The sequence below is a fragment of the Schistocerca cancellata genome, chromosome 3 (genome assembly GCF_023864275.1).
Source record: "Schistocerca cancellata isolate TAMUIC-IGC-003103 chromosome 3, iqSchCanc2.1, whole genome shotgun sequence".
Classification (NCBI taxonomy): domain Eukaryota; kingdom Metazoa; phylum Arthropoda; class Insecta; order Orthoptera; family Acrididae; genus Schistocerca; species Schistocerca cancellata.
In genome coordinates, this window is record NC_064628.1 from 680,343,727 (window position 1) to 680,370,423 (window position 26,697).

The 26,697-nt window shown below is 44.8% G+C and overlaps 1 protein-coding gene and 1 long non-coding RNA gene across 2 annotated transcripts in view; one reads left to right on the forward strand and one right to left on the reverse strand.

The window, feature by feature from the left end:
- Positions 1–17,268, reverse strand: part of LOC126175658 (betaine--homocysteine S-methyltransferase 1-like) — a 79,039-nt gene extending 61,771 nt beyond the window's left edge. Inside the window, exon 1 of the mRNA XM_049922566.1 lies at positions 17,144–17,268. Coding sequence (XP_049778523.1) covers positions 17,144–17,155 — 12 coding nt within the window. The 5' untranslated portion in view covers positions 17,156–17,268. The remainder of the gene's footprint in view (positions 1–17,143) is intronic.
- LOC126175659 (uncharacterized) overlaps positions 11,697–26,697 on the forward strand; it is a 191,978-nt gene continuing 176,977 nt past the window's right edge. Inside the window, exon 1 of the long non-coding RNA XR_007535599.1 lies at positions 11,697–11,905. This is a non-coding gene — a long non-coding RNA (uncharacterized LOC126175659). The remainder of the gene's footprint in view (positions 11,906–26,697) is intronic.

A 26,697-nucleotide genomic window follows, 5' to 3' on the forward strand; every position in this document is an offset into this window, starting at 1 on the left:
TATCTGTTGTCGTTGGCTGGCGAGATCATGTGATACGGGCTATGATCATCCGACGAAAGTGTGGCCGCGCAGTTAGAGGCACCACGTCACGAATTGCACGGCCCCTCCCGCCGGAGGTTCGAGTCCACCCTCGGGCATGGGTGAGTGTGTTGTCATTAGCGTAAGTTAAAGTAGTGAGAGTCTAGGGACCGATGACCTTAGCAGTTTGATCCCTTAGGAATTCACACATACAAAAGTGCATCGCAGTCTCTATCTCAGTGTTTCGGAAGCTACCGTACTTTAGTGGAATTCGATTTTATACATTCATAATACAAAAATATGTAGTGTACCATGACAGCACATCGTAAATCTTTTCAAAATACGTTTTTTGCTGGGTTTCGTTTGCTAAAATGGCGGGAAGTTCTACGACAGTGTACAAAAAAACCTTCAACATTCGTAGAATTGATAAGTTTTATAGCTCCGAAGGAAAGTATATTGAATTTTCACCTGGGAGAAAGTGTATCTAACTGGGGAAAGTGTATCCCAGAACTTATTTTTTTTTTGTCCGCGTATATAGATTGGCTAGCGAAATCCGGATGGTGAACTATTAACAGGCAAAATAAACCGTTGTTCCACCTGATAAATTTTATCAACTGAAAAGGAAATGAATTTGCTGAAAATACAAGTTCGAGTAAAGCAGAAGAGTGCGAGTCTATGGAAAATCTTGAGTTTTAATGTGCCAGGGTGCACCTATAGGTCCAATAATCAAGTCATGACTGACCAAGGAGATGCTTAACGTCCGAAAAGTAATAAGAAACCTTCACCACATTAGATTAAATGATGAGAAAGAAGCAACCATAAAACTAACTATATAATACGTAGTATGTGGAAAGCTAGTCTGGGGGGGGGGGGGGGAGAGGGAGGGTGTAACCCCGTGGTTGACTCACTTCATATAAACGACGTTGAAGTCGTAGGCTACATATTCAGGCTTCCGCAGTTTTTCTCAATCTCAAGGTATATGCCAGGATAGTTATCTGAAAAGGACAAGACCAGTTTCCTTTTGCAGCCTGTGCTTGTGCTCTAAAACCAATTTGTCGCCATCGAGTGTTTAACCTCAATTTTTAAAAAATCTTAGTGTAGGTCTTAAGTAGAGCTAAGAGACTGGTACTACAGCGCAGAAAAACGCCTGAAATTAGCACGTGTTCCGCGGTCACATTTCGTACGAAGAAAAGAATTCACGGAGTTCTTCTGGGCCCTATTTTGATATAGTGGTCAGGGCTGACAGACAAAAGCATGGGCGTAGTAGAAATGGATTACGAACAACCTGAAGGGTTGAAACTAGCACTCAATTACGAAACAAAGCGAAAAATTGACTTGCTTTATAGCATCGCCTTTTGGAAAACATTTGAAATCTTATGTAATTCGCGAACAATGGTAAAACTACAATAACAGTGAAAATTCGTTTTCAACGAAATTGTACAGTGCAGCTTACAACAGCGGTGTGGCATTTAGACAATTTCCACCCACATGAACATTTGAGAAAAACACTTTGGTAATGGTCGAGCCTTGCACTAACCATCAGCGTGGGAGAACTCAGCACGGGCAAGAAAACCTCCATACAGGCAATTGACCGAGCGATGTGTGTCCGACGCGTGAAACTTCGTGTGAACGCTGAGGTTTTCATATGTCGCTATGTCAAGGCTGTACCGCAGATTTAATGCTGGGTGGCGGTCAGTGAGCAGCCTTATCGTGCAGAACCACCACTTCGAAACAGGGTGCAGAATCGACCTCAAGTTTAATTACTTATCGCACGTCACAGGATAGAGATTTGAGTCGCCACAGGAACATTGTCGTTATTCGCCCAAAGCATGGCATATGGCATCCACTTCCAAACAGCTTTGTTCAGGAAGGTGGTGAAGAAGTTGTCATGGGGAGGGAGGGAGGGGGGGGGGTGTACACGGTATAACGTTTGATCCCTGACACGTCAATAATATTCTCATGGGCAAATGACGTAGAAACGTAACGAGGAGTAAGTTGCACGTGTTGGTTCGCAAGAGCACACCGCAGGTGGCCTGTACAATGAGGCGACAGTCATGGGATAGCTGTACGTATACATAAAAATGGCGGTAGTACCGCGTACTCAGGTGATTAATGTGAAAACGTTTCAGAGATGATTACACTGTTCGCTGAAAATGACAAGCTTATCCTGGACTTGGCTGTTACGCAGGGTAAGCGTTTGGTACGCTATTCCTGCGGCACTTCTCCTTCTCGGTGTTTTGCCTCTCACTGTGGATTTTCCGCTTGGCCTCTTGTGTCGTCGTCCTCAGGCTGCTGTTAGAGGTGCTTACTCTTGCAGCAGTTCAGGCCAACGCGTTGTCGGCCTGCGGCGTATTTGGGGCCCCAAGTCCTGAATGAGCCTGTTCCGGGAATGTTCTGCCTTGTCGTAGAACTGGCGTGCTGTGTTCTCCAACCTCTGGCGCACAGCGTGATCCCAGTGTCCTGGTGCAGGAGTTGCGAGGTATATCTTCTCGGAAGACGCAGAGCGACCTTCAACGCTCTGCATCATTCCGATGTTGGTGTCTGCCGCATTGCCCCACGCTGCTGCTGCTGCGTTTTCTAACAGTGGTCTGATCAGTAAAATAGAATGTCGTGTGACTAGGGCCTCCCGTCGGGTAGACCGTTCGCCGGGTGCAAGTCTTTCGATTTGACGCCACTTCGGCGACTTGCGCGTCGATGGGGCTGAAATGATTAGGACAACACAACACCCAGTCGCTGAGCGGAGAAAATCTCCGACCCAGCCGGGAATCGAACCCGGGCCCTTAGGATTGACATTCTGTCGCGCTGACCACTCAGCTACCGGGGGGCGGAAGGTCTGATCAGTGTCAGATACAGTGTTATGCCGTGGTGTGTAGGCAGCGACGACGGGTTGAGTAGAGGGTACAGGGTGCGAAGTCGACCTATTGCTTTGCTCTTTATGTGTCTGATATGCGGCAGCCATGTCAGTCGCTGGCCGAGTGTAACTACGAGGTAGCGACAGATCTTGCCCCTTTGTATGGTGCCTCCCATATTTATGACCGGCGGCAGATCTGGAGGCAGCAGCTTTCTCGTGAATACCACTGCCTGACTCTTGGCGGCGTTGTAATTCAACCGTCATTTGGTTGACCACACGGTATGGGCGAAGCAGCTAAGTTGCAGAAGTCGGCCCACTTCTGCTGCGTTCATACTGAGCGCAAGTAGAACTTCACGCGCACCACTCGCGGAGCGTCGGCAGTGCAGAGGGAGTAGAGCAGGAGGCCGAGCACCGAGCCCTGCGGCACTCCCGCTCGCATCGGCTGTTGCGTTGACCTTCCGTCGTCTGTGAAGACGGGGAATGGCCGTATGCAAGGTAGGAGCGGATCATGACTTCGTGTGACGTCTGTACGACGTGCACAGAGTTTGTACACGAGGCCGTTGTGTCACACGGAGTCTAAGGTCCTGCAAACGTCGAGTAGTACCGCCCCAAGGTACTCTCGCATCTCCAAGGCGTGCATGGCTGCTTTTACCAGCCGCAGCAGCTGGTGAGTGGTAGAATGTTCGCTCCTGAAGCCAAACTGCTCGACGTGGCGCAGCAGCCTCTTGATGTAGAGCCGCTCCAACACTTTCGAGAGGGACGGAAGCAGGCTGATGGATCTGTAACTGCTGGCCAGACGAGCATCCTCTTTTGTGGTCGGTACTGCCACGACTTCCGCGTGTTTCCATACGGAAGGGAAAACTTTAGACCGAAGGATGCTGTTGAGTATGCTCCTCGGGGCCAGTGGACTCCGCCGGCAGGTTTCATCTCCTCCTCCCCCCCCCCCCCCCCCCACCACCCACCTCCTGGCGTTCAGCGACAGCAGCTGTTCCGCCACTTCTTATTCAGCAATGACGGTGATTTCATCATTGTCTTACCTGGCTGCCAGTTCTTCTTCCACACGGCGGATGTGATCCAAGTCGGCCGGCCGCGGTGGTCTAGCAGTTCTAGGCGCTCAGTCCGGAGCCGCGCGACTGCTACGGTCGCAGGTTCGAATCCTGTCTCGGGCATGGATGTGTGTGATGTCCTTAAGTTAGTTAGGTTTAAGTAGTTCTAAGTTCTAGGGGACTGATGACCATAGATGTTAAGTCTCATAGTGCTCAGAGCCATTTCTTTTTTATCCAAGTCGGCTCCGATGCCGTCGTCAATAGCTGTAATGTTTTCAGCAAAGATGTGCCAGTACACTACTGGCCTTCTCGTCTGGTCTCAAGACGACGATCTGGCCGACATGTAGCGGCGGGATGCGTTGCAGCCGGCGAAGGAATCTGCCGTCTTGTGGATTAAGCGTAGCCACCATGCCGGCCCAATCCTGATTTCTGGGTCCCTAGATCGCCGTTCTGACGTCTCGCATACACTTCAGGTGGCGTTTGGTCTCCGGCTGGTGTGTGGTCTGCCACGCGCGGAAGGTCCTTTTCTTCTCTCTATCGTCTCCATAATGCGAGGTGTGGGTTTCAGAGTGGGTCCTGCTACTGACATGGACTTCGGCTGCTCGTAGTAGCTGACGATTTAAAAATTCCAGTGCGGCGTTGGCACCCGCGGCGTCAGTGTGTGGCAAGTCCTCCACCAGGTCGAGAACTTTGGCGTGGTTACGGCCGCACGACGGGAATTAATAAACTTGAACGCGGAATGGTAGTTGGAGTTAGACGCATGGGACAGTACATTTCAGAAATCGTTAGGGAATTCAATATCCCGGTATCTACATCGCCAAGAGAGTGCCGAGAATACCAAATTTCAGTCATCAGCTTTCACCATGGACAACGCAGTCGCCGACGGCCTTCACTTAACCACCAAGAGCAGCGGCATTTGCGTTTAGAGTTGTCAGTGTTAACAGACAAGCAATATTGCAGGAAATAAACGCAAAAATCAATGTGGGGCGTACGACGAACGTATACGCTAGTACAGCGCAGCGAAATGGGGTGTTAATAGGCTATATGCCACCAGCCGACCGACGCTAGTGCCTTTGATGGTCCCGTATACTCTGTTTTAACTCGCCAGCGTGACCTATGACTTCTACGAGCTCGCCGTCTCCGTGTGTCCGGAGACTTCTCTTGGGTCTCCACTGCAGCCCACTCGTCACTTCAGTGTCTTGTCGCCTACAAGTGGACTCGACTGGCTCAGAAATGAGAGCGAATACACGAATTTGCGAGTACAACAGCGGATTCACGGTACTCCCGCTACAAACGCAACCGTTTTACACAAACATGATTTCGCCTTTATAGCGATTCTCAGGTGCAAGTGGAAATGTCACAAAATGCCTAAATGACAGAAGCAAGTTTTGTACCAACATAACGACTGATCGGTTAGTAGTCAATATTGTTCTATTTATACAGGATGGCTCAAATGTCACTGGAAAGTTGGTTAAAAGAAAAAAGTAACAGCAAGACGTAGTACAGTAGAAAGTTTTAATCCGTTAAGTTGCTATTACCAAATGGTGATACTGCGCCTTGTCAAATTGGTGTACAATCCAATGACAAACGCCAGCCGAAGTGGCCGTGCGGTTAAAGGCGCTGCAGTCTGGAACCGCAAGACCGCTGCGGTCGCAGGTTCGAATCCTGCCTCGGGCATGGATGTTTGTGATGTCCTTAGGTTAGTTAGGTTTAACTAGTTCTAAGTTCTAGGGGACTAATGACCTCAGCAGTTGAGTCCCATATTACTCAGAGCCATTTGAACCATTTGAGCCAATGACAAACAAAACAAACACAGTAATCATACTAGTGAATTGTTGAAAGCATGATCTGCGAGACATGTTTACCGCTGTAGTTTTCCGAATTATCACAATGTTAACGAAAAGAACATTTTATAAATGTGGTGCTACTGCAGTTTTTAATGAATGGAGAGGACACTTTAGATCAAAACCACCGCCTACACGAAGAGTGTACGACATACGAGACATATTTGAAGATCCACCACGATCTGGCCGCCAACTGCGAGTATGTTCAGCTGTGACCAGAAGTCACAAAAATCAGCCAGGCGATTAGCAGCTGAGCTGGATTAACCACGACGGTTAGTGCAAAGAATGTTACACAAACAGAAGTTTAAAGTTTACATTCCACGTTTACGATAAGTGTTACTTTACGATCCAGATCGACGTCTTCAGTTTTGTGAACCTATTCCATAAATTGTGTTGTCTGAAAAGGGCGATTTTAAGTTAAACTGACAAGTTAACAGAGATAACTGCACTTACTGATATACTGACAAAAACAACGTTGAGCGAGTGTTGGGAGTGGGGCAATATCATCATTTGGCGTACTTTGACCGTATTTTTTGAAATAACGATGACAGTAGATAACTATTTGGTTATGCTTCAGAATTGCATGGTACCAGACCTTATGACGTGCGCTGAAAACTTTCAAGAAACTCACTTTCAACACGATCATCTCCATCACATTATGCCACTGCGGTTCGCGATTACTTTAATACAACTTTCCTAAGAATAGTGAATGGTCGAAGGGGAGGTATGACATGTCTCCACGTTCACCAGATATACCGCCCACGAACTTTTTATGGGGTGCCGTCAAGGACCATTGCTGAATGAAATGACTACACTCACGGCGCATTTCATGATTTGGACAGTGGAACCACACTGTCAGTATGTAACAGTGTTCCAAAAATACTTCAAAGATGATAAGACGAAAAACAGTTTGAATATAAAAGAAATTATAAGTACTGTTTGCATTTGTAATGAAACTATTTCAATCTTGTTTAAATCAGTGCCCAGTGATTTTTGCGCCACCTTGTACAGAAATTTATGTAGATAAAACATTTTGGAAGACTCCTATAAATTTATTTTACTATTTAATATCTTAAGTCTAACATTCCGAGGCGTTACCGAGTCTGTCTGGGCAGTAACACCAAACATGGTGTTTAATTATTAAAACAAATTACAGATATGAATGATAAGCTACACAACTCGCTCTTAGACCACGAACGCGAGATGTCATGAGCAAATACAGAAATATCGCGTTTTTTGTCGCATATATATGTAACAGTGGCTTTGCTCTGTGACCATTTGTAGTTTGCAGCAGCCTTGTGTGTGCCTGTCCGTTGCTCGTGGTCTCGCGGTAGCGTTCTCGCTTCCCGAGCACGGGGTCCCGGGTTCGATTTCCGGCGGGGTCAGGGATTTTTCCTGCCTCGAGAAGACTGGGTGTTGTGTCGTCTTCTTCATCATCATCATCCATCCCTATCACGGTCGGAGGAAGGCAATGGCAAACCACCTCCACTAGGACCTTGCCTAGTAAAGCGGTGCGGTGCGTCGTTCCCCTACGCTCTGTATAGAAGCATGGGACATCATTTCCATTTCCATTGTGTGTGCCTTGCTGGAGATAGAATAAACAAGAATTTAACCATTTTATTTGCAATGGACGAATTTATCTTTGAAGCGTGGATTACAGCGTGAAATTTATTCCAAGTTATTCTCTAGTGAAACACCTTTGAAGTTGTGTACTTCGCATCAAATTTTGGGCCAGCAATCTGGCATTTCTTTGTCAGTGCTACTTTACAGCAACATTATCGTGTAATCTTCCATACTAAAAATGTCGCGACTACACTATAGGCCGGTTCCCACTAGGGCTGCCGCGCGTCAAAACCGCGCGTCAGCGGCGTGGTTACCATGGAAACGGCGTCAGCTGCACGGGGCGGCGGGCTCTGCGTCGCGGTTTGACCATGTCGAACCGCTTCCGCTGCCGCGTGACGCGCCCCAGGTGCGCGCCGCCAATTACACACCGCGCTGAGCGTGACGTCAGGTACGCAACCCCGGACCACGCGAACTTTCGCCGAACCGCTGGCGCGGACGCGGCGGCAGCTATGAAATACTTATCATCCGATTCCAAGGAAACTATTCCGTAGAAAAATTTGATTCTTGGGCATGTTACAGCCTGATATCTCCTCTCGATAAAGAACCGAATTTATTTTCTTTATTCGTGGTGGTTACTTGCTGTTTCGCATTTACGTAAACCTTTACACGAAATTTTAATGAGTGTGCAGAGGTAAAAACGCATTGCGTGGGCTTTGCGTACAGTTCATTTTAGGTAATACATTATTGCGTATGAAATTTAGTCAACATATCGAAATTGTTTTTAAAGCTGAGAGCAGATCGATAGCTATCACCGTTCTCGAGATATTGACTGATATGTCGGCGAACGGGCTGTGCCGTGACCGTGCGCGGGTTGCTCGCGACGCGACCGGTACTTCGTCCTGCTCGTCGTAAACCATGTGGTTGTATCAACCGCAAATTTCGTAAACGGTTCAAGAAATCGAATCGTGTTTTTTGCAAACGATAACTTGTGAAAAGTCATGTATTTCGTCGCATGATAAATATCCTAAATCTGTTTATCTACCGAGATATGAAAGTAACTACAGTTTTCAGAAGGGATAGATGAATTTTTTTAAATGGCATTAATAGCATGTCGAATGACAAGTTAAACTGAAACTAATTTGCTGGTATGTCATAAGATGTAATTTACTAAATACACTCCTGGAAATGGAAAAAAGAACACATTGACACCGGTGTGTCAGACCCACCATACTTGCTCCGGACACTGCGAGAGGGCTGTACAAGCAATGATCACACACACCGCATAGCGGACACACCAGGAACCGCGGTGTTGGCCGTCGAATGGCGCTAGCTGCGCAGCATTTGTGCACCGCCGCCGTCAGTGTCAGCCAGTTTGCCGTGGCATACGGAGCTCCATCGCAGTATTTAACACTGGTAGCATGCCGCGACAGCGTGGACGTGAACCGTATGTGCAGTTGACGGACTTTGAGCGAGGGCGTATAGTGGGCATGCGGGAGGCCGGGTGGACGTACCGCCGAATTGCTCAAGACGTGGGGCGTGAGGTCTCCACAGTACATCGATGTTGTCGCCAGTGGTCGGCAGAAGGTGCACGTGCCCGTCGACCTGGGACCGGACCGCAGCGACGCACGGATGCACGCCAAGACAGTAGGATCCTACGCAGTGCCGTAGGGGACCGCACCGCCACTTCCCAGCAAATTAGGGACACTGTCGCTCCTGGGGTATCGGCGAGGACCATTCGCAACCGTCTCCATGAAGCTGGGCTACGGTCCCGCACACCGTTAGGCCGTCTTCCGCTCATGCCCCAACATCGTGCAGCCCGCCTCCAGTGGTGTCGCGACAGGCGTGAATGGAGGGACGAATGGAGACGTGTCGTCTTCAGCGATGAGAGTCGCTTCTGCCTTGGTGCCAATGATGGTCGTATGCGTGTTTGGCGCCGTGCAGGTGAGCGCCACAATCAGGACTGCATACGACCGAGGCACACAGGGCCAACACCCGGCATCATGGTGTGGGGAGCGATCTCCTACACTGGCCGTACACCACTGGTGATCGTCGAGGGGACACTGAATAGTGCACGGTATATCCAAACCGTCATCGAACCCATCGTTCTACCATTCCTAGACCGGCAAGGGAACTTGCTGTTCCAACAGGACAATGCACGTCCGCATGTATCCTGTGCCACCCAACGTGCTCTAGAAGGTGTAAGTCAACTACCCTGACCAGCAAGATCTCCTGATCTGTCCCCCATTGAGCATGTTTGGGACTGGATGAAGCGTCGTCTCACGCGGTCTGCACGTCCAGCACGAACGCTGGTCCAACTGAGGCGCCAGGTGGAAATGGCATGGCAAGCCGTTCCACAGGACTACATCCAGCATCTCTACGATCGTCTCCATGGGAGAATAGCAGCCTGCATTGCTGCGAAAGGTGGATATACACTGTACTAGTGCCGACATTGTGCATGCTCTGTTGCCTGTGTCTATGTGCCTGTGGTTCTGTCAGTGTGATCATGTGATGTATCTGACCCCAGGAATGTGTCAAAGTTTCCCCTTCCTGGGACAATGAATTCACGGTGTTCTTATTTCAATTTCCAGGAGTGTATGTAGAGCTATTGATTATTTCCTTTCTTTTTTCTTTATCCAGTGTACTTAACTGATTCAAGACGCGTTTCGCCTTTTACTTTAAGGTATCTTCGGTGGAATCTAGAATGACTCAGTTTTGTTTTGATCTGTGATACTTGCAGATTATAAAACAGTTCACATTTTTTTTTTACGTGAATGACTGATTACTTACAGTGAATTGAGTTTTTGGCGGACATATACGTTTCCCCTCACCTGGTCACATGCTGGAGGTTGAACTAAAACTTAGATTTTGGAACATAAGCATATCTTCATGTTCGCTCTTTTTTCTTCTGTCACTAGCAGTAGACGTTTTACCGAAAACTCTGATTTAAAGTCGTAACTACAGTGTGTTCACCTCATGTCCATTCCTGTCTGGTTTGTTTATGTACATGTTGCGAACCTGCAGAATTATATGCTGAAAACTAATGTTTGTTTATTTTTGTTCTCCTTATATCTGTATGTGTGTGTGGCTAGCTAGTGATAGTTATAGAAAGTTGAAAGTGAATCCAGTAGTTGTCAGACAGTGGTTGAAAGATTTGGTGTTCAGCTGATTTCAGTTTTGGTTTAAATGTTTGAAAGAGTGCATGGAAGAGTAAATTCACTGCTTACATTAATAGATAAAATAGTAGAATAGTATTTCAACAGATGATTATTATCAGAATACTATCACCCAACCCCTTTGTCCTCACTCTTTGACGCCCCATAATACGTCCTGTCAAGTAACCCCTATTGTTGTCAAAGTTGTGCCGTAATTTCCTCTTCCTCCTCTATTTAATTCCGTACCTCCTCTTTAGTCACACGATCCTCTTATCTAATGTTCAGCATTCTTATGAATCACCACGTTTTGAAAGCGTCCATTGTCTTCTTGACAGAGCTGTTCACCGTCCACGTTTCACTTACATACAAGGCTGCACTCCACACAAATACCTTTGTAAAATAGTATCCAACCAGTAGCATTTATATTCGGTGTGGACAAATTTTCTTTTTCAGAACGCTTTTCTTGCTATTGACAGTCTTCAGTCAGGTTTGCGTCTGCACCAGGAAATGCCTTACAATTTAAAATCTGATTTCGAAAACTGTTCCAAATATATATTATTCTTTCGTGATTCTTAAGCAAGGTGCTGGCGATGATTACATTATGCTCTGTGGGAAATTCTATCAGGTGGCTTCCACTTTCATCCCTTCCACCTAGCCTTTGTGTTCTTACTGTTTTCGTGTACCTGCTACCGTACCACATTTTAAATTTTTGTCTCGCTTAACTATCTGAATAATCTCTCTTGTTGTACATTGTTTCATTGTGTTAGGAGATAGTGAACAATCGTGAACGGTAGTCATGAAATCTGTTTATGGTGAAATGAGAAAACATGAATAATGAAATATGTGAAAGAGTACATTGTACAGAAAATGAAAAATTGGTATGTCTTCACCCAACTTCGTCTTTCCTTCATGTAGGTGTAAGATATAGTTAATCAAACGCACCGCGCGTTTCAGTGGGTCCTGCCCCGTACCTCAGTGGCTGTCCGTCATTGGCCACCGCTAACGTCTGCCGCTTCCAGATGGGAACGCCAATTCCGCGAGCCGCCGCGTCAACGCGGAAAACGCTTGCCGCTGCCGTTCCCGCACGCCGCGCTGCCGCGCTCTAGTGGGAACCGGCCTTTACACTCCTGCATGCTTCAATAAGGGGTAACGAGTCGACGAGTCTGAAGCGACAGAAGCGCCACAGGTCTCCACTCGCGGAACTACAGCGGGAACGAAGGAAGCCCGTTAGCAGTGGTGTAACAGCGGCGTCTTTGTGACGTATCCAGTCCGGACATTAGCCTCTTTACTTGCTGCGTTTCAGATCTTTAGTAGGCAGTGCGTCTGAAGCCCACATTTCTGTGCTGTAAAAAAGATTCCAACTCGATGGCAGCAAAGTCACTAACGCAGCTACACACGTAACTACAACCTTGATAGACATGGATATGCAAGGTATTTGTGCAAGCATGCAGAAAATCTTCGCCTCTGACGGTTTAAGCACGCTTCTACAAGCACCATGTTATGTTTCTAACATCCTTTGAGCCCTACCACAAACGACAACTCGCTCGTTTTGGCCCGCTTTGGCGTTTTAAGGCGGAAAAAAAGAGGAAGAGCTGTATGTGGTGTAAAGGTTGAGCAAAATTTCCCTGCAAACGGTCAAGCCTGCTATAACCAAGTGCCTGATCGTTATCATAGGGCTTCCAGTTACGTGTACAGAAACAAGCAGGACTGGAGGTAATTAGTTGTGGTTTGGCGGAGAAACTGTTGTGACATTCACTGGAAGTAGTACTGCTCAACCACATAATTGCACTTGTCCGTTATCGGAAACGCAGTGACGTTACAGTAAGCAATTACACTGCCAATAGTCGCTGGTCAGTAGTGCATATACTGTCAACTCCAATAACGCACTGACACATAAGCCGACCAAAGCGCTTTTTGTAGACGCGAGTCCATTGTCCTAACCACTCCTCACTTCACGTTGTCCCTCTGATGTAGAAATCACAGAGCAGCATTTAGTTTCTCAGCAATTGTCAAAGGAAAGATAGCCAGCAAAAACCAGGAAGATTGTTTCCTTGGAAAAATTCTGATGCAATACCTCACTTCCGTCCAGTCATCTCAGACACCAGAATCACTAGGTGTTGCAAAAGACGCAGGTTGCTTTCTTTGAAGCAAGATCAGGTCATTAGGGACAGAACGCATGCCCAGATTGGGAAAGGCTATTTTATTCCTTCAAAGACAGATTTCTTGCTGTTAACTGATCTAGAGAAACTTTTAAAAATGGGCAAAAACAGTCTCGACAGTAATAACATTTATTTACAGAAGATAACATTTTCGGTTACATTCTGATCGAAACCGGTAACCATTGCAAATAAATACTGTTTTTAAACAATTTTCACTGTATTTTAGCCAGACTGCTGTTTCTCCACCAGAAATGTTCTCAAAAATTACTGACCGACTAAGCGGAATCTAAATGAGAATGGCTGGCGGTAAAGTGAACCGCTAACCTTCCAGAAGCGAATCTACTGCGCCTTATGATTATTTTGAACTGACTTACGAATTAAGTATCGTAGGCGGAAAAAAATTAACCACTGTAAGATTTCAGGAGCCCGCGGAACCCAGTAGAGAAACTTCTGTTACATGTTCCGTCAGCCCGTTTCACACCGAAAAAACTGGTTTCGGAGGGCAGATGCTAAGTTTACTTCAGACTAAAAATACAGCAGCTCTTGTAGGCTGAGAACTTTAAAGAAACAACAGAGCTTGAGCCTCAGATTTATTACTCTACCTGGTAACTTCCGAGCAAACTGGAATTTTCACTAATTTCCCAAGTATTGTAGATCAGCTACGTTCAAATGGCTCTGAGCACTATGGGACTTAACATCTGTGGTCATCAGTCCCCTAGAACTTACAACTACTTAAACCTAACTAACCTAAGGACAGCACACAACACCCAGCCATCACGAGGCAGGAAAAATCCCTGACCCCGCCGGGAATCGAACCCGGGAACCCGGGCGTGGGGATCAGCTACGTGGACACGAAATAGTAGTGATCGATTTGCATAAAAATCTAAAGTCGTTAATGCGTTTGAGAGGCAAAATTGTCTTGTTAAAAGATACCTGTAGGTGTAAATTTTATGAAGAATCTAGCTATTCTGCAAGAAGACTAAAATGCCTTTGTTACCAAGTTTAATCACGGTAAAAGTGAAGTATAAGTTCGACGTTCGCTGGTACTGCTAGGCGAAGGCACTATTGTGTTTTACACTCTTATTTTACTCTAAGATTTTGGATGGAACACTCAACTGAAGTTAATGATTCGCGAGTTAGAGTAGTCTAACAAATTTAGAGGGCAGAGTGTAGTCCTGTGGGTGTCAGACTAGGAATCTAAGAATGAAGATTGGAGTTAAACGTTCTGTCGATGACGAGGCTATCAGAGATGTAGCTCAAACTATGGTCAAGGATGCGGGAAAGAAATCGGCCGTGTCCTTTCAAAGGAACCACGTCAGTATTCGCCTTAACTAATTCATGGCAACAAGCAGAAACATATGAATGGCCTGACGCATTTGAACTGCCATCCTCCAATATAGCAAAAGAGTCCAGTTTCTTATTACTCCGCTACCTCGTTTGGCCATTATAAATTCTAAGGTCCTGGTTTCATTCACAGCCGGTCCTAAACTTGCTTTATTTTTTTTTCCGTGTCACTTGTCGCTTACTTTCACCTTTGGCAATGGCGCATTTGTGTAAAACATGACAAGACGCGCTGTGGTCCGAGTCCACAACCTGTGCATTCCCTACATCTGGCTGGGTTAAGTCAGTTCGAAAGTCTGAGTAACCATAAGGGCATATCACTTCAAAAAAAGCATGCCAAGTTCAAACGAACGCAAAATCTCCAAGACTGGCGATCTTTTACAGAAGCACGAAATTTAGCGCGAACATGAATGCGAGATGCTTATTATTGTTTCCACAACGAAACTTTATCTAGAAACCTGGCAGAAAATCCAAAGAGATTTGGGTCATGTGTAAAGTATGCTAGTGGCAAGACAGTCAATGCCTTCTCTGCGCGACAGCAATGGAAATACTATCGACAGTGGTGCGAAAGCAGAGTTACTAAACACAACTTTCCGAAATGCCTTCACATAAGACGAACTAAATATTCCAGAATTTGAATCAAGAACAACTCCCGAAAAAAAGTAACTTCGAAGCAGGTATCCTCTGAGTAGTGAAGCAACTTAAATCACTCAATAAAAGGAAGTCTTCTGGTCCAGACTGTATACCAGTTAGGTTCCTTTCAGAGTATGCTGATGCAATAGCTCCATACTTAATCATGTACAACCGCTCGCTCGACGAAAGATCCGTACCCAAGGACTGGAAAGTTGCACAGGTCCCACCAATAGTCAAGAAAGGTAGGAGTAATCCACTAAATTACAGGCCCATATCATTAACGTCGATACGCAGCATGATTGTCTAACAACATTGAGTTTGAACATTATGAATTACCTTTAAGAGAACTGTATTGACACAGTCAACACGGATTTAGAAAACATTGTTCTCATAAAAAAAAAAGACTGTGCAATTGTATTAAGTGAAATTGACAAGGGATTTCAAATTGATTCCGTATTTCTAGATACAGGATTTGGGATGAACACCATTAAAACAAAGGCGTTTTTCGTTGCGGCAGAATCTTCTCACGAGATTTCGACCACCAACTCTCTTTTCCGAATGCGAAAACATTTTGTTGACGCCGACCTACATGGGGAGAAACGATCATAATAAAATAAGTGAAATCATAATTCGAATTGTTCGTTTTTTCCACGCCCAGTTCGAGAGTGGAATAATAGAAAATTATTGTGCAAGTGGTTTGATGAGCCCTCTGCCATTCGCTTAAGTGTGATTTGCAAAGTACCCATCTAGATGCAGGCCGTACACAACAGTATCCAAACCAATCTTCCAATCGAAGGTGACTTTACGAGGCGCACAGAACTGTATCGGCAATAGATGCTAATTTCCATTCTCTAATGAGTGCTACTTAAGAGACTTTTCAAAATCCCTAAGTCACTTCCTATGAAATTATCGACCATTGCGTTCATTACGCTAAAGTGACAAATTTGATTATTCAATGCTCAGCATAAAAACTTAAATTGCATTTGACACGGATATTGGAAAGCAAAAAGCTGCAATCCGATGTTAAAGTATTCCGTATCCAATTATTACGAATAGCTGCTTTTTACTTAATGAGATTGGACACAATATTACATTTTGTATTGCGATACACCAAAATATTTACCTGGGGGTGAAGATACGAAGACAAATTTGTATGTCGAGTGTTTTTACAGTGAGAGATTGCACATTGCTTAAAAATACTCCCATTCGGCAAAAGCTTAAATAAACGTACGCCCAGCCACCTTAATTTAAGATTTCCACAGTTTCCCCGAAGAGCATCAGAATACTGGAATGGTTCGTTCGACAGTGGCTCAGTCAATTTCCTTCACGCATTTTCGTCCACGCTAACGACAAAAAATGTATTCCCTTAATCAACATTTCTTTCGGGTTCACGCAAATTTCATGGGGTCAACTCGTATGAAAGTTCATAAGGTGTTGAGGGATTTTTCCTAAATAATTTGGTGTGAGAGACCCACGGTCTCTTGCGACTCGATACAGAGTAATGTAGAAATTATTTATTGTTTGCTACCAATGTTACCTCTGCCTCTGTGAAAACTTATTCGAAACAGCTTAAGTTTATAATATGTAATCACTAAAAGTCACAATGTAAACACAGTAATGCAAGAGAAGCACTAGAACAGCCTAGATCGTTGTGCCGCTCTTGCATTCAGTGAACTATACACGAGGTACATATCGGACAGCTCTTCTTCAGTAAATCTATGCACTGTGCTGTGTATCACTATTACCGTTGAACTAACGCTGTGGGAGAAAAAACAAGAAAGAGAATCGAGCAGTACTTAATGCAAGCTTTATGGCGAAGAGTAAAGTCGACTTTAAAATCATCAGGAAGCAGCGACAGTGAATGGAACAAAGTTGTTTCCAAACAAGACAGCGCATAGCGTCTACAAATGCACTGTTCTACAGATATTTTCAATGCGGCATAGATACACATACGGCGTAAGAGGTCGATCTAAATACAATTACTCTGTAACAATCCACAGGATACCTCGGATTATTCCCACCTAAATACTGAAAACATTCCAAGAAACGTCCGAAATTTTGTCGGAGTTAAGGTTTATTCTGTGTACGTTACTGAAAAGCATCCAATTTACAAGTAGTGCAGGAGAAGACGTTTGTTTGAAAATTTCAGAAAAATTATACCTACGAGGAAATTGTATTTTATAAAATTTTAATTATGAGTCTTAGTAATCAGTGGTTAGAGTTCAGCAAGCGCTTCTAATTAGTTCCGTAATGAATTAAGGCACTATATCTTCACAAAACTATAACAACCACCATGGACGACGGCCAGTGGTCTTTTGAGGGATGTACAAAAGCGTTCAGCAGAACACTTGTTGCTTCATTTGTCGGAAACATAAACAACGCAACTCGCATGAAACAAGGCACAGTAAATATCAACACATTCCGCCTGCTGTAGAACGGTTTAGAATTTTTCAAAATGAGAGATGCAGAAGAGCGAAACAAAGCCACCACCGGTTACCGGGGGAAATGCACAGAGGTCGTTGACGTGTATCCTTACCTTCTTCGGCATGACGCTCGCCAGAGATGCAGCTGTGGTACAAATCCAGACGCAATAGCTGCCGGGAAGTGAGTGGATGATCGGCTAGTGCAGCGTGCTTGCGTCAGACAACTTGCACGCTCCCCCCCACCGGCTGGCAGCCGGCCAATGGGAGCTACGCGTCGCTCCCCACCGGTGTGGAATGCCCCACGCCACGCGAGGCGAGATTTGAACGCATTTACACCTATAATACACTACCGATGGTTGTTAAAGTAGCGTCTATCATCTGGACGAGCATGCTAAGTACGGCGTTGGTCTACTTTCAATGTGACCTCCTGCAGCTTCTAGCAAATGAATGCACACAAATCATTATTTATTCTCAGAGAAATTTTGTATAAAGGAAAGCAGTTTCTACAGGTGCTTGGGAAAATGATAAGACTGCCCATCTCATATGGTTGTAGGGTCACCTTTGGCATCCAAAAAGCCTAAAGCTCTCCTGGACATCAATGCGTACAAATCCTAAGATAGTGAGCAAAGCATTATTTTGCCATTCCTTGCGAAAGAACTGTTCCAATTTTTAGGAAGCTGCTGATCAAGGGCAACAGGTTTTAATTCTCTCTTCCCTAGCCCGGGGACTGGGTGTTTGTGTTGTCATCATTTCATCATCATCATCATTCGTCACAGTGGCTAGACTGGAGTGCATAAAAGTTGGACTGTGTAAAAATTGGATCTTTGTACGGCCACTGATAACCGCGCAGTTGAGTGCCCCACAAACCAAACATCATCAAACATCTCTTCCCTAGCGTTTCTCCCACTGTATCTTGTCCACTGTTTTTCATGATTTCCGATGTTTATAAAAGAAATAATTTCAGACTAAATAACTACGACAAATCAGTTGTTGCGAACCAAATGTACGAAACAAGCCATCCCATTAAGGGAATCCTGCACACAGAAAATAAGAGACGAAAACTCGACTTGCTAGAAAAATTGGAGATAGCCAGTTATGAAAAGAAATATGACAGTATTCTTAACGCACAACTTGAAAGACAGCCGAACGCAATTAATAACGAATTTTATAATTGTTTTAAAGTGCATGCATAATTACAAATTTGCAATACTTCTTTAGCAAAATAGCTAGTCTGGCGCTCGTGGGACGCAACACACAAGTAGCGTCTTTGAAAAGATGATATGTTGGTGGGCTGCATCTACACTCAAATACCTCAGAAATGTCACCTCACAACTCCCGGGCACCCGGAGAAGCTCCAACTTAACGCTCGTAAGTAGCACACCGCACCATCCTCGATCAAAAAGCAAGATAAGCAACGTTCCGAGACCTCGGTTAAAAGTAAACCGCGCTTAAAATGCCTCTGCGGTGGACCAACGTTAATCACTGGTCAGGCAAACCTTCTCCAGCCAACAGTGTATTTGACCTCGGTTTCTCTTTTCGTTCTTTTTTCCGTTCAGTTGGAATACTTACGCCATTTAAACATAAAATCATCAGATATATGCTAATTAACACGTCTAATGTCATTTTTATGAAAAATTCACGTCTTCTTATTTCTAATTTTATAATGCATACAAAAAAACCGGCTTTGATGGCAAGCACAAATTCTTAATGACCAGCCGGCCGGTCTGGCCGAGCGTTTCTAGGCGCTTCAGTCTGGAACCGCGCAACCGCTACGGTCGCAGGTTCGAATCCTACCTCGGGCATGGATGTGTGTGATGTCCTTAGGTTTAAGTAATTCTAAGTTCTAGGGGACTGCTGACCTCAGATGTTAAGTCCCATAGTGCTCAGAGCCATTTGAACCATTATAATGAACGATATTTATAAAATACTGTTAATTAAGACTGTATAATTAAAAAAATACAAATTAATTTTTCTCTTTTTTGCATTGCATGCTTCACGTAAATGCCCATAGAACATGCATATTTGTTTAAAAATTTGCATCTATCTCGAATCGAACCCAGGCCTCCACACAGGGAACAGGCACACTACCAATGAGCCACATAGCCTATCGAAAAATATATCTGATTTTAGCATGTTAAACACGGATGGAAAACTTAGAAGTCGATTTTCTCGAGAATTTTTGAGAATTGCATCGAATTGCTTTGGGAGAGGTGTGTTTGAGTTTTGAACTCCACGTACCATAAATTTAAAAAAATTACAAAAATTCAATTGTTGTGTGATCCCCTTGTTAGAAAAAAACAGACAATCTGGTCATATGTGAAGAAACGATTAACGAGCTGGTAAGTCTGGTAAAATAGCAAGAAAAAATGTTTGCTTCTCGACAGTCTTCTTTGAGGGATATACTCATGGCCCAGCGCTCCTCCAGCGTTTTCATTCCATCGGAAAAACAGGTTCTGTCAAACTCTGCAAAATACTCGTTAAAAGCAACATCACTTCCTCATTTGATAAAAATTACTTCCCAGGAAGCCAAAGTTTCAAGATGATGATGATGATGATGTTTGGTTTGTGGGGCGCTCAACTGCGTGGTTATCAGCGCCCGTACAATTACCCAATCTTTGCTCAGTCCAATTTCGCCACTTTCCTGGATGATGATGAAATGATGAGGACAACACAAACACCCAGTCATCTCGAGGCAGGTGAAAATCCCTGACCCCGCCGGGAATCGAACCCGGGACCCCGTGCTCGGGAAGCGAGAACGCTACCGCGAGACCACGAGCGGCGGACGCCAAAGTTTCAAGATAGGGAGCAGAAAGAAATCACTTGGGGCTGAGTCTGGTGAATAAGATGGGTGAAGAATCAATTCAGAGCCCAGTTCATGCACCTTCGCCATTGTTATCGCTTATGTATGGGATGGAACATTATTTTGATGAAAGAGCATTTTTTTGCTTGCCAACCTTGGTATATTTTTCAGCCAATGTAAGTTTAAAAGGATCCAACAATGAAGTATAATTTGATCCATTTATGGTTCTGCCTTTTCCCAAAAAACAGTGGCCATCTCCTTACCAGCACACAAAGTGGTCTTTGCCTTCTTCGCTGCACTTTCACCTGCCTTCGTTTATTGTTTTGACTGCCGTTTTGACTCTGGTGTGTAATGATGGATCCAGGATTCATCAACAGTCACAAATCGGCGCAAAAAGTCTAGAGATTGCGATGGAACATCACACATTGTGTTGAAATATTGTGCTGGATGCGCTTATTGTCGACTGTGAGTAATCGCGCCACACACCTCGCATACAACTTGTTCGTAGCCAATTCTCCGTGTAGGATGTTATGCACTCGCTCAGTTGAGTTGCCTACAGTGTCAGCAATCTCTCGAATATTTGTTCGGCGGTCTCGCAGTACCACATCATGGATTTTGTCAATGGTTTCTTTTATGGTGACCTCAACTGGGCGGCCGGAGTACACTTCGTCTTCAGTGTTTGTCTGACGACGTTTAAATTCATTAATCAAAAAGTAAATGGTCTTCAGTGATGGTGCAGAGTCCGCGTGAACTTCGTCCAATTCTGTTTTGATTTACGCGACAACAGTGCAACCCTTCAAATGAAAATGTGTAACAACACGAGCCGGCCCTTTGTGACCGAGCGGCTCTAGGCGCTTCAGTCCGGACCCGCGCTGCTGCTACGGTCGCAGGTTCGAATCCTGCCTCGGGCATGGATGTGTGTGATGTTCTTAGGTTAGTTAGGTTTAAGTAGTTCTAAGTCTAGGGGACTGATGACCTGGGGTGTTAAGTCCCATAGTGCTTAGAGCCATTTGAACCATTTTTTAAATAACACGAAACTGGGTTTTGTCCATTTTCAAACACAGTCGACACACTGACTAATTCAGACGGTGTCAACAATGAACTACGTGCTGTACCTTGCTGAAATTGGAATAATCAAGCTTACCAACTATGAATGCACAGCAAAAATGTTCCATTCTTCCATGAAAATTTACCAAACTTATTCAACCACCCTCGTAATTTTACTCCTGGTAAGTTTGATGCATAAATTAATAGACTTTCTGTGCTCATCTTACATACAAGATACGGTATACGATGTCTTCAGTGTGTCTCAGTACATCGAAGTGTACTTCCATCTTAATACCGTACGGTTAAAAAGCCCTGATCATCTCGAGAAAACGGGGTAAGAACCAGGGTAAAATTTAACTACGTTTAGCTGTCTCGTTTAACTTTGATCGAGGTCGACGAACCAGAATTTTGCGTTGAACAGGGTTAAAAACCGACTTTAGGTCGGTTAACTTTTAATCAAGGTTGGTGTACTGGGCCGTTGGAGCCGACAGAGGTTAGGAGGACGCGCCCTGGTGCGCGATATGGTGTGAGGTAGGATGGCTAAGGACAGAAGTCGACGGTTTTAGTAACTTTTACTTATCTTTGTGGCCGGATGCCTTTCCCGTCGCCATAGTAGTCAGTTAACCCAAGGAGCGGTCCACACGTAACGGTGCGTCTGGCTCTGAGCACTACGGGACTTAACATCTGAGGTCATCTGTCCCCTAGAACTTAGAACTAGTTAAACCTAACTAACCTAAGGACATCACACACATCGATGCCGGAGGCAGGATTCGAACCTGCGACCGTAGCGGTCGCGCGGTTCCAGACTGTAGTGCCTAGAACCGCTCGGCCACACCGGCCGGCAACGGTGCGTCTCTGCAGATCTGTATGCACTTCACATCTGTACAGACAGGTCGCATTGTTTGGAAGCCAAATTTTTATTATTTTTGTTTATTTTTTTATGGGACTTAACATCTCAGGTCATCAGTACCTAACTAACCTAAGGACATCAGACACATCCATGCCTGAGGCAGGATTCGAACCTGCGACTGTAGCAGCAGCGCGTTTCCGGACTGAAGCGCCTAGAACCGCTCGGCTACAACGGCCGGCCAAATTTCCACAGATAAGAAAGGTGCCCAAATCTGGAAGTTAGGGCTGGACCTCTGAGCAAAACTGTTCAAATCCAGCTGTGCAAAACACACCTGTAAAGAAAATTTCAGCTGTGGACAGGATATCGCCGCAGACCTGGCGCGTGACATGCTTCTGAGTCGGCTGTTTTTCGGCCTACATAGTGTTGCCCGTCTTTCTGTGTAAACTGAATTCTAAAACGATTTATACGCTTCGGTGCTCTAGAGAGTTCAATGCTGAATTTATCGAAATATCTAAGAACGACAAATGTCTGGAAACTTAAGAGCGTGGAGCAGCAGTGACCGGAAGTGAGAAATGAATGAACAGTATAGCACTAGCCTTTTACATTATTAAATAACTATGTGAAACAGTGTTGTACACTAGGGATAAACCGAAGGAGGCAGCACCGTTTTAAACACACTAACATTGTATTTGGGAGGGTGATGGCTCCAGTCTTCATCCTGTCATCTTAATTTAGGTCATCTGTTTCCCTACATTACTTCGGACCAATCTCAGGATGGTTCTTACTGTCAGACCACAGCCAACTACCTATCCCATTCTAGTCAAACTACACTTGTAAGTGTGTAAATAGCTGTATACAGTGTGATTTTTTCCACCGTGTATAAACTCTAGGGACTGATCTATTTGAGGATACGAAACCAAAAAGGTTTAATGAACTTTTGTCCGGAAATACATGCTTCCCACGCTGGAGGCCATTTATTCAATCATTCTTTGTTACAGAGACTGCGGTCTAATACGCCCTGTACCGTGCAGTCACAGTTACAGTACGCATGGTTTCCTCCCAGACGGTGGTACTGTTCCTCAATATGTTATACTCTAGCGCCCTCTTCTGCCATAGTAATTGGTAATGTGTCCCATTCACTTCTCTTGCTGGCTCACCTTGTGTGCATTGTACACAATGTTTCTGTATTTGAGTCTAAAGCTTGCCGGAAAGGCAAATGCCAACGGGCGGCGGGCAGCAAGATTGTATCAGGAGGCCTATCCTCGCCGACAACAACCACAGCATTCAATGTTTGCAACAGTGTTCCGTCGTTTGCCTGAGACAGGGTCGTTTCAGGAAGCAGGAAATCGTGAAGGAAGTACCCGATATGTTCGGACACCAGACTTGGAGGAAAATGTGATCAACACTGTGGAAGGCGATCGCTGTGTCAGTAGCAGGCAGTTGGCCCGCCAGTAAAGGGTAAGTCAGACGGACGTGTGGAACAGTCTCCGGTGTTATTACTCTTATCATTTACTGCGACTGCAGGGCTTACTAGTTATAGACTTCCTTCATCGGGAGCAGTTCTGTCACTGGTCTCTTCACCAGGCAACCACGATTCCGGGATTTGTTTCATCCATCCCATTTACTTATGAGGCTACCTTTACGCAGGGTGGTGTCTTCAGCTTTCATGCGTCATCTGTGGGATAGTATGCAGAACGCCTATGGTATGGTGACAGCGAATCATCAGCATCGGTGCAGCCTGAATGTGTGGGCCGGGATAATTGTCGACCGTATTTTGGGACCAGTATTCCTTCCACGTCGCCTAACAGGCCGGAACTATCGGCGTTTCTGGTGTGTGACTTTGCCTCTCCTGCGGCAAGAAGTGCCGTTGGTGATTCGAAGGGTTATGTGGCTGCTACATGATGGTGCTCCAGCCCACTTCGCCGTTAACGTCCGGACGCATCTCAATCGCGTCATCCCTGGTCGATGGATCGGACGAGGTGGTCCAGTTGCATAGCCTGCTCGTTCACCAGATCTCAGCCCGTGCGATTTCTGCTTATGGGGCCATCTCAGAAGTATCGTGTATTCAGAGCCCATTCAAGATATGAAGACACTGGAGCAGTGTATTCGTGCTGCCTTTGGCACTGTTCGAATTCAGTCTGGCCGATGTAAACGTGTGAGACAGAACACGCTACAGTGCGTACACGCATGCGTTGAGGCACATGGAAACCATTTTCAACACATACTGTAAACTGTGGCTGCATGGTACAGCATGGTACCGCATTCTTCATAACAATGTATGACTGTTAAATGGTCTCTGGCATGGAAAACCATGCATTTCCGGACATAAGTTCGTTAGACCTTTTTTGTTCCGTATGCTCTCATCGATCAATCCCTGTGTACACGGTGGAAAAATCACCCTGTATATGAATTGTCTTAAGTTTTAATACCAAGACATGTCCAGTATCCTTGTAAAAGTAATCTACGGATGAATACAGCTACTGCAGGCTCCGGCGAAAAAGACCTCCCGTATTCAGACAGGCCGCCGTGTGAGTTGTGGTGGGGATACTGAGGTAGACGGGGGGTACCGATCGATACCGGTGTACCGTGTACATGCCATTTTCAGTAGGTGCAGCGGCTTGACTAGGTGAGCATCGTATGTTGTAGAGAAGTAGAATCGTAATGTGGTTCTGTGATTTCGCATTCGGTCCGAACATGGCCAACACGATTCCGTTCCCGATGGAAAAACTATTCGACTATGGGTATCAAATTTATAGAGTATCAGATTCTGCACCGAAAAGAAAATCTGCTGGCCAACCTCGGACTGTAATGACGCCGGTAAATGTGGCCCGTGTGGGAGTATCCGTCCAGAAATCTCAAAAGCGTTCAACACTTAAGCATGTGGCTGCCCTGAGATTGGCTGACAGGATAGTGTGCTCAGAGATCTTCAAATACACCCGTACGAAATGATGGTTACCCGAGAATTAAGTGAGAGATTTTGAAACTTGCCGAGTTCTGTGCGAGGAAATTATTCAGAATATTCCCCTCGGTGCTGTTTTGATTCTTCTGTTGAGGCCCACTTCCACTTGTCAGATACTGTAAATAAACGAAATTTTCGCTACTGGGCAGCATAAAACCGTTACAGTTTGAGATTTGCGGCGATTTATTACACGCACAGACAATTGCGTAGATATCTGCGCAGACAGTTCGTTGCACACGGACCGGCATTAAGGGACGGCAGAGCGCAGGACACCAGATTAGAAGAAGTGCAAGGCCCGAATTACGATACAGAAATAGGCCTAGTGACCTGGCAGTCAACTTCGAATACGGGAAAATACAAAACAGTGAAAATCCGTGTTTTTGCTCTGCAAAATACAACTATTAGATGATACTATTTTTCATTTATACTTCATGGGTGGGCCCGGTAGTCTGGTACAACGTGTGTATCTGGAAACGTTTTTGTTTATTTATTTATTTATTGTTCCGTGGGAACTAATTAAGGAGAAGTCTCCATGGTCATGGAACGAGTCAATACATGAAATTATAATACGACAGAAGAAACAGATAAAATGAAATATAAGAAACGTATTCAGGCGACAATTCGTAAGTTTAAATAAAGAAAATCAACAATGTAACACTGGAATTTGCTTAATTTTTCAGCTCTTCCAGGAGCTCCTCGACAGTATAGAAGGAGTGAGCCATGAGGCAACTCTTCAGTTTAGACTTAAAAGTGTTTGGACTACTGCTAAGATTTTTGAATTCTTGTGGTAGCTTATTGAAAATGGATGCAGCATAATACTGCACTCCTTTCTTCGCAAGAGTCAAGGAAGTGCATTCCACATGCAGATTTGATTTCTGTCTAGTATTAACTGAGTGAAAGCTGCTAACTCTTGGGAATAAGCTAATATTGCTAACAACAAACGACATTAAAGAAAATATATACTGTGAGGGCACTGTCAGAATTCCCAGACTATTGAATGGGGGTCGACAAGAGGTTCTCGAACTTACACCACATATAGCTCGAACAGCCCGTTTTTGAGCCAAAAATACCCTTTTTGAATCAGAAGAATTACCCCATAAAATAATACCATATGACATAAGCGTATGAAAATATGCGAAGTAGACTACTTTTCGTGTTGAACTGTCACTTATTTCAGATACTGTTCTAATGGTAAATAAAGCAGCATTTAGTTTCTGAACAAGATCCTGAACATGGGCTTTCCACAACAGCTTACTATCAATCCGAACGCCTAGGAACTTGAACTGTTCCGTCTCGCTTACAATATGCCCATTCTGTCTGATCAAAATATCGGTTCTTGTTGAACTGTGAGTTAGAAACTGTAAAAACTGAGTCTTACTGTGATTTAGCATCAAATTATTTTCCACAAGCCACGAACTTATTTCATGAACTACATTATTTGATACTGTTTCAATATTACACACAAGATCCTTGACTACCAAGTTGGTGTCATCAGCAAACAGAAATATTTTTGAATCACCTGTAATACTAGAAGGCATTTAATTTATATAAATAAGAAACAGCAGTGGCCCCAGCACCGACCCTTGGGGAATGCCCCACTTAACAGTGCCCCATTTGGACTGAACATCACTACCACTCTCAATATTGTGGAGAATTGCCCTCTGCTTTCTGTTCTGAAAGTAAGAGGCGAACCAATTGTAAGCTACTCCCCTTACTCCATAATGGTCCAATTTCTGCAGTAATATTTTGTGGTCAACACAGTCAAAGGCCTTCGTTAAATCAAAGAAAACACGTAGCGTTCGGAACCTTTTATTTAATCCGTCCAAAACCTCACAGAGAAAAGAGAATATAGCATTTTCAGTCGTTAAACAATTTCTAAAACCAAACTGTACATCTGAAAGCAAATTATGTGAATTTAAGTGCTCCAGTAACCTTGTATATACAACCTTCTCGATAACTTTAGCAAACACCGATGACATAGAAATAGGTCTATAATTGTCCACATTATCCC